Genomic DNA, 16738 nt, shown 5'->3' with positions numbered 1-16738 from the left:
CAAACTTCTGTGGCGTACCTCCCCCCACTGCTTTGGGAGAGTCTGGGGAGGTCAATGTACTTTTTGGATTTAAACTGTGTATATCCACTCAGCAATGCAGAGTGTGTTTATTCCCAGAAGTATACAGCTAATATAAACAACAACTACACATTTGTTTTAACAGTTACCACGACTAAGGAATCTCAGCAAAGGGGAAGGAGGGTAAGAGTACACAGGAAAATTATCCAAGTAAGATCTGCAGACTGCTCACAATCTGTTTTCCCAGGATGTTTGCTTAAGTCACATAATTGTTTGCAGAACCTCTGCTTTCTAAAAATGCATTTGGAAAAATTCATTCCACATTTTCTTAAATCAGTTTCTACTGATTAGATGATGCTTTTCAATATTCTCAAAGTAGGTGACCTGTCATTATCCAATAATGACCAATCAGCCGCGTTCTCTGAAACACATTCTAGGCAAACATTTCACATGAAAATGAGTATTTTTAAAGTTTTCCAAGTATTTTTTTTTATGTGAGATATATTTAGTCTGAGTATTTAAGCCAGCTCTAGTAGAAAGCACCTCTGAAGAAATTTTTGCATTGACTGAAGGACTATACATTAATGCAGCTTGAGGAAACAGTCTTAAAGTTATTGAGCTGAAAATAAGATGTCAGTAATTTGGAGTTGTGGTCCCCTCACTCTCCTTTTGCTCCCTCGAATGGAGGTCTAGAAGTATGAAGCAAGCTAACTGGGAGTGAAGTTTGATGTTCTTGCTGCCAGCCCAGAGGCACACTGCACTGCAGGAGGAATTTGCTGCTTAAAGCAGCAAAATCCCCAGCGACTGAACTTGAGTTTTGCTCAGTGAAGGCTTATGGAAACCATCCCCCGCTTCCTGAGCTTTTTGTTATTTATTCATGTGCCACAGCCTGAGCTCAGAAAAGGGAAAAGCTTGTTATTTTAACCAAAGCACCATGAACACCCCCAGAAACTCTCTCCTTCAGTTTTAGCATTCAGACTCCAGAGTACCATCAAACACAACCACTACATCATGAGTGCTTTGAAACTGTAATAGATGCAGCATTTCTGAGGCCAGCTGTCATGCTACCATCAAAATAAGGCACTAGCAGACATATCTACAGGTCTGAATACCACCCATAACACAAAACCAGATATGCTTAATTACACATCAGTTTAGGATGAGGCTAAACCAGGGATATGGAAGTGGTGTGATGGCCATCCTCAGTGTGAAGAGTGGAACAAATAAAATAAAGGATGATCTGGCTCCTATCAGCTTATAGGTGATATAACCCTACTGGTGCTGGCTCTTAACTTGAGATTCAAAATGCACGAGGAAACTAAATCAGAATACACTGACACAGGTAAGAGATTAGATAGCTGAGAAAGGCTAATTTGTTTCAGGCCTTTTGACTGGACTTCTCTCTTTACCTTAATGACTCATAATTACATAAGGTTAGAACATTTCTGTTATGATTTGGAGGTTCCCCCATTTCACAAATGGAGATTGTCCTCAATTACTTCAGCATCTCACTCATCACCACAGCAGGCAAAAAGTGCCATGAGGTGGAGTACTGAAATAACATATTTCTACCATTCTTACACTCTCAGAAGGCATAATCTGCTAAGACACAAGCGCAGGTCAACTGCATCATTTCAAGTTAAGTTCCTTTCTTATTTTTAATCTAAGTTTTAATTAAAAGAAATTCAATAACTATTTAGAGGATTACACAAATTGCTAGTCTACAACAGCAGGCATCTTATTAGCTTATCATACACTACCTATGAGCTATTAAAGAGCAAAAAATATGTACCCTGCTTAAAAACTTCAGTTAGCACCTTTTTCAGCCTAGCTTGCTTTTCCACAGCAGAACTCATCTTTTCTAGTCCTGTACTACATCTGGCCATTCCTGCATCTCGCTCAATACTTGACTTAACAACACACGTAAGAAAATCCTATAAATGGACAAAGAAGGATCAGCTTCCCAAAGACGACGTTTATCTTCTTTCCAGTCTGATAAAGGTTGATTTGTGGTATGAAGGCTTATCTTGCAACCTTATAAAGCCCAGTTTTGAACACAGTTCAAAAATAATAACTTAAAATGAAAAAAATAATCCTCTAAGACTCTGAGTTCAACAAGCAAGCAGAAATTCCTACATTCAAATCAAGCCCTTCAGTCATTATTCAATTTCCTTGTTTTTATATTTTCAAATGATGGCCCAACTGACTTTTTCTGAAGCAATTATATGTTTTATTATTTCCATTATGACCCCTCTCAACTCTAAGGTCCCCATCCTACTTGTTCTTAGTTTATATATAGAAGCCTAATAGCTTTTAATCATACCCTTGCTGCTCCTGGTCTTGCCACACAGAGGAATTTGAGATAGCATGACAAGATCAGGTTGATTATTATTTCTCTCTTGCAAGCAAGGACAGAGAAGCCAGTAAAAGAAACAGCAAGCCATGCTTCAGTCCTGGGGTGAGACCATGCTGAATTGTACCATTGGATCCATTGTAAATAATCATCTTAGGACGACGTGTGAGGGGAAGAAGAAAATGCTTTTAGGCATGAACAGGTGAAGCTACATTAAACATTAGCACTCATACAAGGATACATTCATTAAGAAGTCACAGCTACTCAGCAGATTCTCAAAGAGGAAGCAAACAACACAAAAAACCATTACAATCAATACGCAATTCTGTGGTTACATATTACTTACATTTTTATGCCCATAAGATAGAATTAGGTACAATATTAGCCAAAATTATAAAATAATATAACTATTTGTTGGAACCAGAATTTAATATTAGAGAGAAAAATCACAGCTTTAGTAATCTGCATTTTAGAATTAAGAAAGAGGCACACATACTTTTATGCTGGTTACTTCTATGTGCATAGTAAACATTCCAAACAGGAATGACTGAAAGAGCAAATGACGACTGTAGCTAATTGTCACCCACAACGTGCTCATTCAAAACACATTCTGTGTTTTGTAAAAAGAAAAAAAAAAACCCACCTCTCTAGAGTACAGCTTTTAAACAAACAAATTTACAGTTCTATTTTCACTGTGGCCACAATGCCCTCTCTGTGATGGCACCTGCAGCAGTGTCAGGGAAGAATTAACAATATTCTCCAGCAAAATAAGCTGTCCCAAATAAACAATGTTCAGGATAACTTATTTAGGTCTTTAGCCACAAATTATATCACTCAACACCATTTCACATTTTTGTGCAGTAAAGGGAAACTTCCCTTTGTGGTCTGTGACTGCCCTAGTGATGCAGAGATGATGCTGGTAAGGGAAGAGATTCCCACTGGGGCTCCAGAGCCACACAACAAATGTTTAGTAAGATTAACATAGTTGGACAGATTGTCACACTTCATACACACTTTTTAAAAGTTACAAGAAAGCAACAGAAGTTGTCCCAGCTTTAGAAGAACAGCTACCAAGTAATTCATAGACCTCCCATGAACTATGAAGTGTTCTCTGTATATACATGACCTGTAAGGGGGCTTTTACAAGACATGCACAACATATTTTAATGGGTCCCGAAAGGCAACTAATAAAGAGAACAAAGTCAAATCATCAGCAGCATAAAAAGTGGCAGTGTTATTATTGGCTGATAAACACTCATGTGAATCATTACTTGGTTTTCCACCCACAGATCAAAGTTAACTAAGCACTCATTACCAGCCAGCAGAAAATACTAAGCAATTCCTATCTGAATAGCACAAGAAGTCCAGCCACAAGCACCCAGCAGGATTTGTTCTTGTGCTTGAGTGGCAGCTCCAATGATGGTGTACATTGAATGTTCTTGCTCATCTTCCTCACAGTAAGCTTCTTGTACTCGTTTTTCCCCTCCATTCCCCCCAAAAGAGTCAGCTAAAGCACACCACTACCCAGCTGCCACAAAAACCAAAATTCCAAATAGCTGCACTGGATGGCACAGGTACAACAACTGAGTAAATGCTCTGGTTGCTGGCTACCTGCTGTTTTATTAGGCACAATGTTCTTATCATCTCATACACTGCATTTATGCAATTAAAACATTGACAGAGATAAAACTTTAATTTTATCTAAACCAGGAACTATTCATATGTGAAGACTGGTGGGTTACTAAGACTTGAAACAGAAGAAAAATCACTTTCAGGCAGCAAGCTAACCAGATGCATCTGAAAAAAAAAAAACCAAGATTCCTTGGAAAGTCCAATATGTGACTTCGTATCAGGTCAGTGACGCATTTCGTCTGTGTGGTGTATCTCAGATATGAGAGGTTTTCATTAAAAAGACTGCACAAACACTGATGACTCCTTTGTTACAGAAAATTGTCAAAAAGGCCTTTCAGAGTCATGTTCACAGGCCCAGATTTTTGGCTTTGATTTCAGAAAACAAGAGGCTGCATCAGGCCTCTTAATTTAGTATTTAATGAGGTATCTAGAGCTTATGGCAAAATAACCATAGAGCAGAAAGGTCTTAATGGTCTAAAACACATTGAAAACTATGCATTCAGATTTCCCTTCTAGCAGACAGTGGAATGGGAATAAGCATATGAAGGAATTCATGATAGTCAATGGCTATTAAAGTAAGCAACTTTGCTCATTCCCAAAAAATATGTTCAAAACCCTGCATTTCACAGGGGGGGAAAAAAAGTGTACAAACCAAAAGTTTCTCGTTCATTTTCTTCTTCATCAAAGCAACTGCTCTTCCCCCTCACAGAAAGGCTGACATTGTGGTTGCTCTCTCATAGGTGCTCATAACTGAGTATCATGGGAGGGCCACTTTGATTTGTTTGTTGTGCTGGAGTTTTCTTTTTGACTGCATCAACTGAACTGCACAGGGATTACAGACATCCTACATGCATTCATTTGTGGACATGAAGGGAATTTCTCAGCTGAATGGCTGACAAGGCAACTCTTACACATTATACTATTTTCTGAGCAATTTATATATATCATGTAGAAGCTGATATGCACAAAGTTGAAAACAATTTTCATAAGCAGACAGATAAACAGAGCAAGCACAGCACAACTTCTTGGAGCCTTGGCCTCTATCAGGGAGAGAACATGAAGAACAGGATGTGAAGCAAAGGCCACAGATAACTGTCAGCACTTTATTAGGAGAGAGAACGTCACCCAAGGCAAGCTTCATCTAAACAAAAGGTGCAAGTTTCTTGCCATATTTAGAGTATTTGTAGCTGCTGACAGGCACAAGCAGTCCAAGGGAACCAGACAGAAGACATTAGCTTTCTAATGTATACAACATTCGATGATGCACTAGTTCCTGCTGATACTTTTGGTCTCTCCAAGCACTTCTGAATGTGGGGAAAGTCTGAATGGAAGTGGAACTTACAGCATTTGTAGATATGTGATGGCAGTTTCTCCCCTGATTTTGGAATTATCTTCCCCCTTCCATCACCAATCAGTTCCTATAACTTATCAGATGCCTTTCAAGGATACAAAGTCAGCTTTTAGGATACATCCAGCTGCTGCAGTGTAATACCAAAAAGAGTCATGGCAGAGATCCAGTGCTGCATCACACTCCAAAATAAAAAGGCTTTTCCCAGCTCCATATACTAATCTGCCAAGCTTCAGCTTATGGCTAGCTGTTTAACATTACACTGTCACTATCAGGCAAAAGACTAACTGCAGAGACAGAAACAGACTTAAGTACTACTGGGCTACCATAAAACGACTGCTTTGCTTTTTCTTTATCAGAGCAAACTAACACAACTCCTTCAACCTCTCCTTGCAGGCTGCATGCTCCATGCCCCTAACCATCTCTGCATCCCTGTCTGCTGGACTGTCTCTGGTTTCCCTAAATCACTCTTGAACAATACAGAGGTAACAAAAAAAAAAAAAAGGAAAAAAAGAAAAACCAACAAGCCAGACCCAGCACTCCCGATGAAATCACATCACTGCCTTTGATCTGTCAGCCACAATCTTCCCAAGGCAGCCCCACCACACTTATTCAGATAGCCTTGTGGTGTTGGCTCATGCTCAGCACAGCACCCATCAGCACACCACTCCTTTCCAACCCATTACTACTCACACAGTCACCTCCCAGTGCATACAAATGCACGTGGGGCCCTACCCTAAGGAGTAGGACCTTGCACCTTGCCCAGTTTGCCGAGGATTTTGCTGGTTCAATAAGAGTCTTGTGTACTGAAGCTCTGCCATTCAGCATACGAATCATCTTTCCTAACTTAGAATTAGTCCCAGATTTGTTGAGAATGCTTTATATTCTGAATGGTCTCCAAAGAATGTTCTGAACACTGTGGGCTCCAGCACTGATCCTGCTGATAGTAGCAGTCAACCATTTGCTAGTTCTGACTAATCTTCTCTCCAATTAACAGTCCTTCCATCTAGCCCACATGTTCTTTAGGCCAGAGACAAAGGTCAGGGGTCTAAGCATTTACTTCTTTTTAATGAGGCAACTTCAGCATAGAAGTACCTGGACAGCTGCACTTTGCAAGCACAGTCACCATTAAGAGGATCTGGAAAGGTCTTTTGCTCCCATCTGTAAGTGCACTAAAGTACTTCATGTAATTGCTTGTTTCTAGGCATGACCATCCACATTCATCAGCAGATTTGTCACATTTTCTACCCTGTTTCTACTTCTTGGCTTTCAAAAATGAATTAAACTGTGCTGTGACCATACAGCACAATCCCTAAATGCAGTATCACATTAATCCAAAGTACACACACACTCTGAAAGCTCTTTCCCACAAAAACTCAATCATAAAGAGTCACCACTGTATCTGCACTGCCTTGTGCCTCTTCAAACACCAGAGATGGGCTGAGCACGTAACAGCTCTTGTGCTCCTCTTCCCTGTCAAACACCACCTTGCTACTGCTTTGGAGCTCACCCCTTACAGCCCCAGAACGTGTTCAGCAGGACTTCTCTGAAACCTAGTCCACACCAGTCCTGACTGGTAGCTAACCCAATGGAAAGGCCTTAGTATTTGGAATTGTCCATGTGTGATTCAACACAGGCTACAGCTGTAGGATTCAGAAAGCCTAAAAGAAGACATCTGTGCATCTGCACTGTTGCCCTGACTTTACCTACACATCCATGCCATAGCAACATAAGGCATTTGGCTTTCTGCTTGCATACAGCACTTTAATTATACATGCAATTAATTAGACATGGATGGTAACAGGCAAGATTCTTCTGAACTAATTCAGGGGAAGTTTTTAAATTTTTTTTAGTTCTAAAAGCTTATAACTAACTTTAAATGGTAACAAAAAATGTGTATCTTTTTTTGCTGAGAGTGATGCTTTCAGAACACTTTTTTGCAATAGTCCCTATTTCGTATTAGAGGAGAGCTTCGGATGCAAAAGAAAATCTTCACACTGAATGTTTAAGGGGGGCAGTGTTTCCTGGTGAAAATTATAATTTCTTTAAAAGGAGACTATTGCTTTCTTCATGCTCAGATTTAAATACTGAGCTATTTTAAAACTGTTTATGTATGTAGAGGGGAAAAAAAAAGGAATAGTTGCTACATCCAGTGCTGCAGCTCTGACATAAACACGAGCACTGATCTGTTACATTTTTCAGTTTTGACACAGTAAACAAGGATGCCCCTGTCAACCTCTCTCCTCTGAGAAATCTGGCTACCCCATCTTCATTCTCTTGAACTTTATGGAAATGAAGCAGCAAAAAATGTATCTTAAAGTACATGTTTTAAGGCAACTTTCATTTCCAAGAAGAGGAGAGGAAGAACTGAGCACAATCAAGAAACAGCGTTGAGTACAGAGGGACGATCACTTCCCTAGTCCTGCTGGCCACACTACTTCTGACACAGGCCAGGATGGCACTGGTGGTCTTGGCCACCTGGGCACATGCTGCATCAGGTTCAGCTTCTGTTGACCAATACCCCCTGGTCCTTTTCTGCTGGGCAGCTTCCCAGATAGTTTTCCAAGCCTGGAATGCTGCATGGAGTTGTAGTCCAACTGCAGCACCTGGCGCTTTGTCTCATTGAACCTCAGACTGCCAGCCTCTTCCATTCCATCCAGCCTGTCCAGATCCCTGTTCAGAACCTTCCTGCCCTCCAGCAGACCAACACATCCACCCCACTTGCTGTGTCTGCAAACTGACTGAGGGTGCTCTCAATCCTCTCATCCAGACCATTGATAAAGCTGTTAAACAGGACCAGCCCCAATACCAAGCCCTGGGGAACACCACTGGTGACCAGTGACCAGCTGGATGTAGCTCCATTCACCAACACTCCCAGGCTTGGCCATCTCTACAGTTTTCTACCCAGCAAAAAGCACACCCATCCAAGCCACGAGCAGCCAGTTTGTCCCAGAGATGCTGTGGGAAATGGTGTCAAAGGCTTTACTAGTATCCAGGCAGACACATCCACAGCTTCTCTCTCATCTACTAAGTGGGTCTCCTTGTCATGGAAGGAGATCAGGTTGGTCAAGCAGGACTTGCCTTCACAAACCCATACTGGCTGGGCCTGATTCCCTGGTTTCATGTGTCACATGTTAGCACACAAGATGATGTGTTCCATGACCTTCCCTGGCACCAAGGTCAGGCTGACAGGCTGGTATTCCCTGGATCCTGCATTTGGCCTTCCTTGTAGGATGGTGTCTAGCACATTTGCTAAGTTAATGCCATCAGTGAAGTCTTGATGCTCGTGCTGGTGCCAAGTATACACTTACTATCTTTTTCCCCCCAGATCTTGCCTAACAGGCTAACTAGGATCCCTTATACCAGACAGGTTTTCAAACTTCTCCAGAAGAGTGACCAAGTCTCTGCTCTGCAATATCAGATCAGCTTGGAAAGGTCAGGTCAGCTTGGCAATGCTCCAGGTCAACATGAAGGATTTAAACCAAAGAGCTGAGCTCTATGTGCACAGCCCCCTGTACTGGGTGTAGTAAACAATCACATGGCAGGTCACTGCAGACCCAGGCATTACAGCTTGATAGACAACTGCAACTACAGAAAATACAGATGCAGCTGGGCAGGTTTTTGCTCTGGCTGCTATGAGAAAGCCATTCCATTGCCTCCACCTCAGAAAAGTGCTCCCTCACCACACTGTGATTACTCATGTGAAGCCTCTATGTTTGTGCTCAACCAGAAACCAAAGCCAAATAATTTTTTTCCTATAAAACCAAGCACAATTTCCATCTGTAAAATTAGGCTTCAGTTACAATATAACACACTAGTCCATCACCTAACTTTTCACGAATGTTTTTTTCCAGTGAAGAGGATACAAAGCTACGAAAAATACAGAGTGGCTACTAATCAGGCTTAGCTATCCAGGGATTTAGCTTAGAGTCATTCTGGAGAACACGCACAGTGAACTGAAAAACAGTATGGAAACAGAAACTGTCTGGGCTCAGAAGAGCCACAGGACTTTCTTCCTTAGAAGAACTATCAAATTGTATCTTATTTCACAGACAGCTGCTCTTTTTTGCAAACCCCAGAATCGAGTAATTGACCTGGCAATGCCTCAGCTCTGTGCTTCTAGGCAATACTTCTTAGAATGCCATTTTGAGAATTTGTTCATCCTCATGCTTTAGTAACATGAAAATATTCACAATTGATACAGGCACGGGGAAGGAGACTCTGGAGATGCCAAAGCATTTCACAACAGTCTATCACAGCAATTGGACAGCAAATTTAAGAAAGGCAGTTGAAGCATTTGAGCAGAAACACTTCAAAGCAAATAGCTGAGCTGGTATGTGTGCATTATCTGTATCCAGTTTAATTCTACAAAATTAGTCTGCAGAGGTTCATTTAGAAGCAAGGATTAGTTTCAGGCAAGACCAACCAGGACAGAAACTACAAGCAAGTGACCTTGTTAAACACTCCTCAAAAGCTTTACAAAGCACTGATTGTTCACAGCCTTTAGCAAACAGTTCATGTATCAGGTGACTCAATAGCTTCCAGCATAGTGCCTTCAGTCCAAGCAGCAAATAGTACAGTGGGTTAACACCTTTTATGCTAGTATCAAACATTTTGGCTTTTTCCATGGTTAGCCATACTAGTGGCCAATAAGAATTTAACAATAATCACTTCTCACACACACTGCAGCTCTCAAATGCTTAAGAAAAGATGTGCTCAGTATAAGACGGCATCCAATGCTTGGGAAAATCTGTAGATTTAGTTCTTTTTTCAGCCATTTCTTAAAAGATAGTCATAATCCCAGCATCTCTGAATACTTAACAGGAAAAAAAAGCTTATCTACAGCAATTTCATTTCCTCCTATTTTCCTGTTCCAGTGGCAGGTACTTTTTAAATACTTCACACAGCTTCTAGCATTGTTTAGTTCTCAGCACATGTCAGCCTCACATGCCTTTCTGATAGGTTTGTTACTAGGAGGGCCCTTCCATATGCACTGGAATCTTCTCCCTGCTGACATGCTTTTGATAAAACCACTGTGCTGCCATTTCACAACTCTAAAAAAAACCAGTAAGAGTTATCAGGGCTGGGAAGGGAGACAGCAGAAACCATAAGAAGCATTTTCTTTCATGTATTTGGTCTAAGGTGTACCACCCACAGGATGCTGGTTGACCAACTAGGGTTTTTAATTCACTGGCTGCACTGAAGAACATTTTAGGTTGCATCCTGTGCTATTTGTTTACAAAACATCTCAAAGAGACATAGGACAAAGCTCAATGAAGATCTGACTGAATTTCAGTAAGAGCACAAGAGAACGGACACTGGGCTTTTAACAACTCCCTCAAGCCCATTTCAGAACAGCAATGTAAGGGTGAAATAACTGAGTCCTGTCCCTGCCTGCATTGGCACTAAGATGACACGCACCTGGTTATGCAGCAAGCCACTTCCAGATTAAACACAGCAGACACTTTTGGCTGAGTTAGCATACAATCAGGCCAATGATCAGGTACAAGGCAGGCAGCAGCAGCAATGCTTTCCCCCCACAGAAGCAGGCAGCCAGGGTGAAGCCTCAGCCAGGGAAATACAGGCTGCCACAGAGAGGGATAGACCTATTCTTTCCTGTCATCTATCTCCATGTCCTCACTGCAGAAACTCCAGTAATACTGCAGTCACAGTTCAAGTCAGGTCAGCTCACTCATTCAACTGCCTGGGCTGGGAAGGAGTTTGGCTTGAGCAGGTAGTGGCAGCATGTGAACCCCTCTCCCCTTCCACACAGCACATGAAATTATATCCTGCAAGGCTATGAAAACAAACGAACTCACTGCATGTGTTAAATAAAATACCACCTCCCATATGGCACTTCTAACTGGATTTCCTTCAGAAACAGAATCCTTCTCTCTACCCCTCCCTCAACCACAGCTTCAGATCTTAAAATTTTAATAATTAATTCCTGCTTTAAATCAAATATAATTCCAGCATTCTTGATACAGGAACTATTTTACTTTGGTCATGACCTTAATCACAAAGCATGTTTCATAAACATTAGAAAGAAAAAAGCCTTACCATTTTCTATCACAATAAAGAAATCAACATAAACTATCCAACTCAATAATAAGAGACACAATAATGCTTCCTCCGACACTGTCAGTCCTCTATTAAAAAAGAAAAGAGATTACCTGGGAGATATGGTTGATGGAGGACTCCATCCTCCGTAGCTGGGACGCTTGGATGTCCAGCAGTTGTAATACATTGTTGGCCAGTGCATTGATCTGATAAGCAACACTGGCTAGAGACTGAGTTGTGTAGGCTTTGGTCTCTTCTAATGCTTTCCTTTTATCTGGAGCCTGTAAAGCAAAACAAGACATCTGCTTTAGGGCATGAAGAGGATGGGGAAAAAAGGACAGGAACAAAAAATACAACCCGCATTTGGTAGAATCTGTAATCAAAAAGGTCTGGCTGAGCAGCCAAAGTATTTGATCTGCACGAGATTTTAAAAAATCTCGATCATACAGAGGCGAGAGAGTATTTGAAAAATATTTAACAATAATAAATTTAGATGCCAAGAAGCAATTCATTCAGTAGGAAAAACAACACTACCGTGATTTGTTGGAGTCAAATTTTTAAAGCCTGTCCAATCCCTCATTTCTCAAAAAGCCTCCAAATCCCCATGACCACTGAAATTCTCCTTTTGCCATTTCTTATGAAGTCATGCAGCCCGGGCTAATTAAGACAGAAAAATATTTTCCCACAGTTGGGTGTCCCCTATTCCATGCCATCTACAAAGCCCACCCTCCAGCTATGCTGGCTACTGCTCCCACAGACCAGGAGAAGGATGAGTAGAGCATCAAGATGGCATGTACAGAGGCCTCCTGCATACAGGAGTACTTGTGAAATTATCCCTCCTCACACAAAAGCTTAACAAACTTCCCTTGACAACTGAGAAAGTTCATCACTGATATTTTGAGGTATCAGAAGGGAAGACAGGCTTTCCCCTGAAGGGTAAAAATACAGGGAAAGGGTAACCTTCCCACTGAAATTCCACCTTACTAAGGTAAAGTCCTCAATCTGTCGTGAGGGACAGCTCCCTAGTCAGAGGGCAGGGTACTGCCCAAGATCAGGAACTGTTTACATGACTTGAGTTGCATGGCCCAAGTAAGTCCCTCCTCTCTGACAGGAGGGGAGATACCTACAGCATCTCCACCATGAAAACACACAGACAAAACCTCTTTTGAAGCACTCCCTGTATCACACTTTAGGAGATGGCAGTGGAGGCCATGTATTTCATCTGCTACCCAATTTGCAAACTGCAGCTATCCAGAATTTCCTTCCACTTGCAATAGAGATGCACCGCATAAGGAAGAGTTTGCTGTACACAATGACTCAGTGCTAGTTTCGTCCCAATTTTATGAATTTGTTGAACAAACAGTAGACCTCAGCAACCAATAGAAAAAGTCCATATTAATAGCCCCTTCTAATTAGACTTCTATTTTTATTGTTGATTTCTTTGAATAACACTCTACACACATCGTACGCAAGAGTTACAATGTTAAGCACAAAGCAAGGAAACAAAGACACTCCATTAGCATTCAACTGAGCCCTATGTTTTCCAGTTTCCAAACACTCATTCATTTTTAAGTCCTGTCTCTTATTTTTGAGAAGAAAACCAGAAGGCAAGCTGTTCATATACATTATAAAAGTTGCATCATTACCTAAATACTTCAACATGTTATGCTTTGCTACATTTTGCGCATATATTATTTAAACACCAGTGAGTTCCCCCCAATCCAGGAATTTTGTTCATATTCATGACTAACATTCCTAGCAACATTTGACACTTATTAGTGACACTTGACACTTGGTTAATGCCATCCTTCAAATGGAATCCATATACAGATGCCTTCTAAAATGTGAAGCAGCAAGAATGGTTCAACGTAATCTGCTGCCAAAAGGCAGAACAGCTATTGCATGTACTAAGGACAGACTATGTAAAACTCCATTTTTTAGTATTTCCAAATGCAAACAAAGTTACCCTTCATCTAAAAACAGTACTGACATTTCTAGCTGTCAGGAAAAAATAGTAAAAGTCACTTTGCATCTTCAAAAAACATATCCTACAAAACAACTACTAAAGGTTCAAGAAACAAAATTCTGAAAGTTGACTTTCCAAAGAGGCATTTTAAACTTCAACTCACAACTAGCAGTGACTTTAAAAACATTGCCCTACTGAACTACAGCCTAAAGAAAACAACCGATAATTCATACTTGAATTTCTGCCACTGTGGAAAATGGTAAAAATGCAGGTAGCAGATCAATGGTGCCTGAAATAAAAGGTTAACCGAACTAGATACAACCAATAAAGCAGCAGCCAACATTAGTGTAACTTCATATAAACTCAAGTGGAGATCTGCAGCCTTTACTCAAGCAGTTTTCTTATTATGAAGTTTCAATTAAATACTATTAGGCTAAACACTAAGAGGTGACAAAGTCACAGCACTCCATTACTGAGTGTTGTCAAAGAAGAAAACTTCAGTGTATAACAAGTTTCTTTTCATCTGTAATGATTCGTTGATTAAATGTCTTGTTCTCATTTGCCTAAGCACCAAACGTTTTAGTTATTTGCTCAAATGACTACATTGGCAGCAGGATTAAATGAACAAAGTTGAGATGTGGAATGCACTTCATGTCCTGTAAGAACTAGATCAGGAACATTTTCAAGCCTTGCAGATAATTCAGGCAATTTCAGTTTGCTGATTAACAGTTTAGATTAGAACTAACTTGACATACAATCTTTTGCATTATTTTAATGCGAACTGCTGGCACCCACAAGATATAAGCTAAAAGCTTCACAGACAGCAAAGGCAGGAGGGTAGAGGGAGAAGCCAAGAACTGTGTGACAGAAACAGGAGGGAGCAGAGAGTTCCAATGTTCTTCAACTGTTACTTTCACATCTCTTCTTAAGCAAAAACTGAAAGCAGACTAGAAGACAGCACACGTGTTTACATTCAATGTAACACATAAGCACTAGGTAACTACTCAATTTGAGACAACACAATTCAAAGACTTCATCTGACTTCTTTCCTAATGGTTCAGAATTACTTTGCAATCTAGTATTAAAAGCTTCAAAGAAATTGTTTTTTCACGAATTGTCCTTGATATAAACAAAAATTTGATCCCCTTTAGTAGCAAAGTGGATATTATTTACAGAACATCATAGCTTTTGAAGTTTCCCTCCTGTAAACTCCCACCTGTATCCCCAGTTCACCTTCAACAGCCATGTGACTATGACAAAATTGCTGTTTGAAACTGCCTTCACATAAATAGATTTAAAACTAAAAATTTTTTTTTAAAAACCCTCTCATATAATTTGATGGGGTACATAAAGAGAGTTAAAACTGCATGGCACTCCACACTGCATACCATGTATTTTTGTCAAATTAAACTTGTATTATAAAGCTTCCTTGAAGAGTTTACACAAATACCATTGTAAAGTCAAAACTGGTTCTACACCCAAGCAATTGACACAATAAAAACAGAGTAGAAGCTTAATTACTGAGTCTTCAGTTCAGTGACATGTCAAGGTCAAATGATGAGGAACCTCTCCATCACTCTACAGCTGATCTTTACAAGTCACATCTTCCCCCTCTCCAAACTGCCACCCACACAGGCACATCCCCACAACACTGTGTGTGCATTGTTCAAGCCATCTGCCCTCTCATCTCCCTCTCAGCTAATTCCCACCATGTGCCAGTTCAGACAGCACACAGCATGTACAGGCTCCCTCCACAAATCTCACCAGCTCACACTGCAAAATCATCTTCAGAAGTCAAACTTTCCCCTGCAAACACACCAGTCCCTCAGTACTTGCTGTCCAACCTCTCTTCTCCCTCTTTCAACTTCAGTTCCATTCGCTGTCCTTGAAACTCCCTGTAAGATAAATTCCCCACCAGAACAACTGGTTCCATTTGACAAAGGTCAGAAAGCAGCTTATCAGATCACACCAAAGCTGGCTGGCCTAGCAAAACCAAATCAAAATGCCTCCTTAGTATGTGGCATGGGTTCTCCGCATATTTCATCTCCAAGCTGTTGGAATATGTGCAAATTCAAGCAGAGAAAACTTCATCCAGGATAAACTAACAGAGAACTGCCTTAAAGCAGCCCAATAATCAGTAAGTGAAACAGAGCTCTAAAGTATTGGTGCTCAATAGCTCTTCAGATGCTTGGAGTTCTTTTGCTGGGCTTGATCACTCTCAGCAATTGAGCTACAGGAACCACTTTACACTCAGTTCTATTTGCCTCTACTGTCACTGCTTATGCACCTTTAAAATGCAACACTGCAGTACATGTGCATTTGCTTCACAAGCAAACACAAGAAAATTGTTCAGTTTTATGCTTTGGTCTTTTTGAAAAAGAATTATACCTATCTTGATTAAAGATAAAATTAGGATTACTACAATCAGCTGCCACAGGAATTCAGCAGTCTCTATCATGCATCACAGAATGCATTCACAGAATGCATTCACAGAATGCAACTATGCAAAGTCATCAATACATTCATTAATATTCTCTTTCGTTCATCTCATCATGTATCTATTTTTGGTACTTACAAAATGCTTTCTGATAACACAAGCACTACAGTCCAGGTTTCCAAGTCCTGATTTCTTCACTAAGGTCTTGCCATTTTAGCTCAGAGATCCGTATCAACCGCTCAGTCAAAATTTTTATCTTATGGGCTTATGTTAACTTCAACCTAAAGCAACTAATTTTTCAAGTCAATAGGAAATACTTTTACAGAATGGTGAAGAAGTACATTCTGGAAGTGGCTTAGAGACTCCTAGACATCAGTACTTTAACCTGCCTCAGAAATACCTGGGGACACTTCGAAATAGAAGGAATGGATTTCTGAAAAGTGGTTTCCACACTCAGAAAACAGGAACACACCTCCCTAAAGTGATGGCTTGTAACATTATGTGGAGCTTCAGATATATGAGTCTGAAGCTGCTGCTTCACTGATCTGATAACGTTTTTAACGCATCAAAGCTGGTCTTGAGGGCTTATTCGTTACTTCTGACAGCTAATTGCAAAAAGCTTGGACATCTCTAAACTATTCACAATATATGTTCTTAGACCAAGTATTTCACATCTAAGCAGTAGTAATGTGTTTCTAAAAGGTTTAAATATGCCATATACACTAGATTAGACTTTTGGTTTGGGAGCTAAATGTAATTTATGTTGAATATCATGCCTTAGATTATTGCAAATAACTGAAGAGTAACATACTGAAATAAGTAGGTACCACACAGATACAGGTTCTCCCTTATCTGTTTTTCATAGAGCTTGTCAGACTGCTTTGTAAACACACTGCACCACAGTAGACTTTTTGGCTGTTATGG

General features: G+C 40.4%; 1 protein-coding gene across 8 annotated transcripts in view; it reads right to left on the bottom strand.

Moving 5' to 3' along the window:
* Nucleotides 1-16738, bottom strand: part of ABI1 (abl interactor 1) — a 76221-nt gene that overhangs the window by 42420 nt on the left and 17063 nt on the right. For all 8 annotated transcript variants that reach the window (XM_030943672.1, XM_030943673.1, XM_030943668.1 and 5 more), the window contains exon 2: nt 11525-11692. In XM_030943672.1, the coding sequence (XP_030799532.1) occupies nt 11525-11692 (168 nt within the window). The remainder of the gene's footprint in view (nt 1-11524; nt 11693-16738) is intronic.

Source organism: Camarhynchus parvulus, chromosome 2 (assembly GCF_901933205.1).
Source record: "Camarhynchus parvulus chromosome 2, STF_HiC, whole genome shotgun sequence".
Taxonomy (NCBI): Eukaryota; Metazoa; Chordata; class Aves; order Passeriformes; family Thraupidae; genus Camarhynchus; species Camarhynchus parvulus.
Note: the sequence above shows the minus strand (reverse complement) of the source record. Positions and strands in the feature narration are given on the sequence as shown.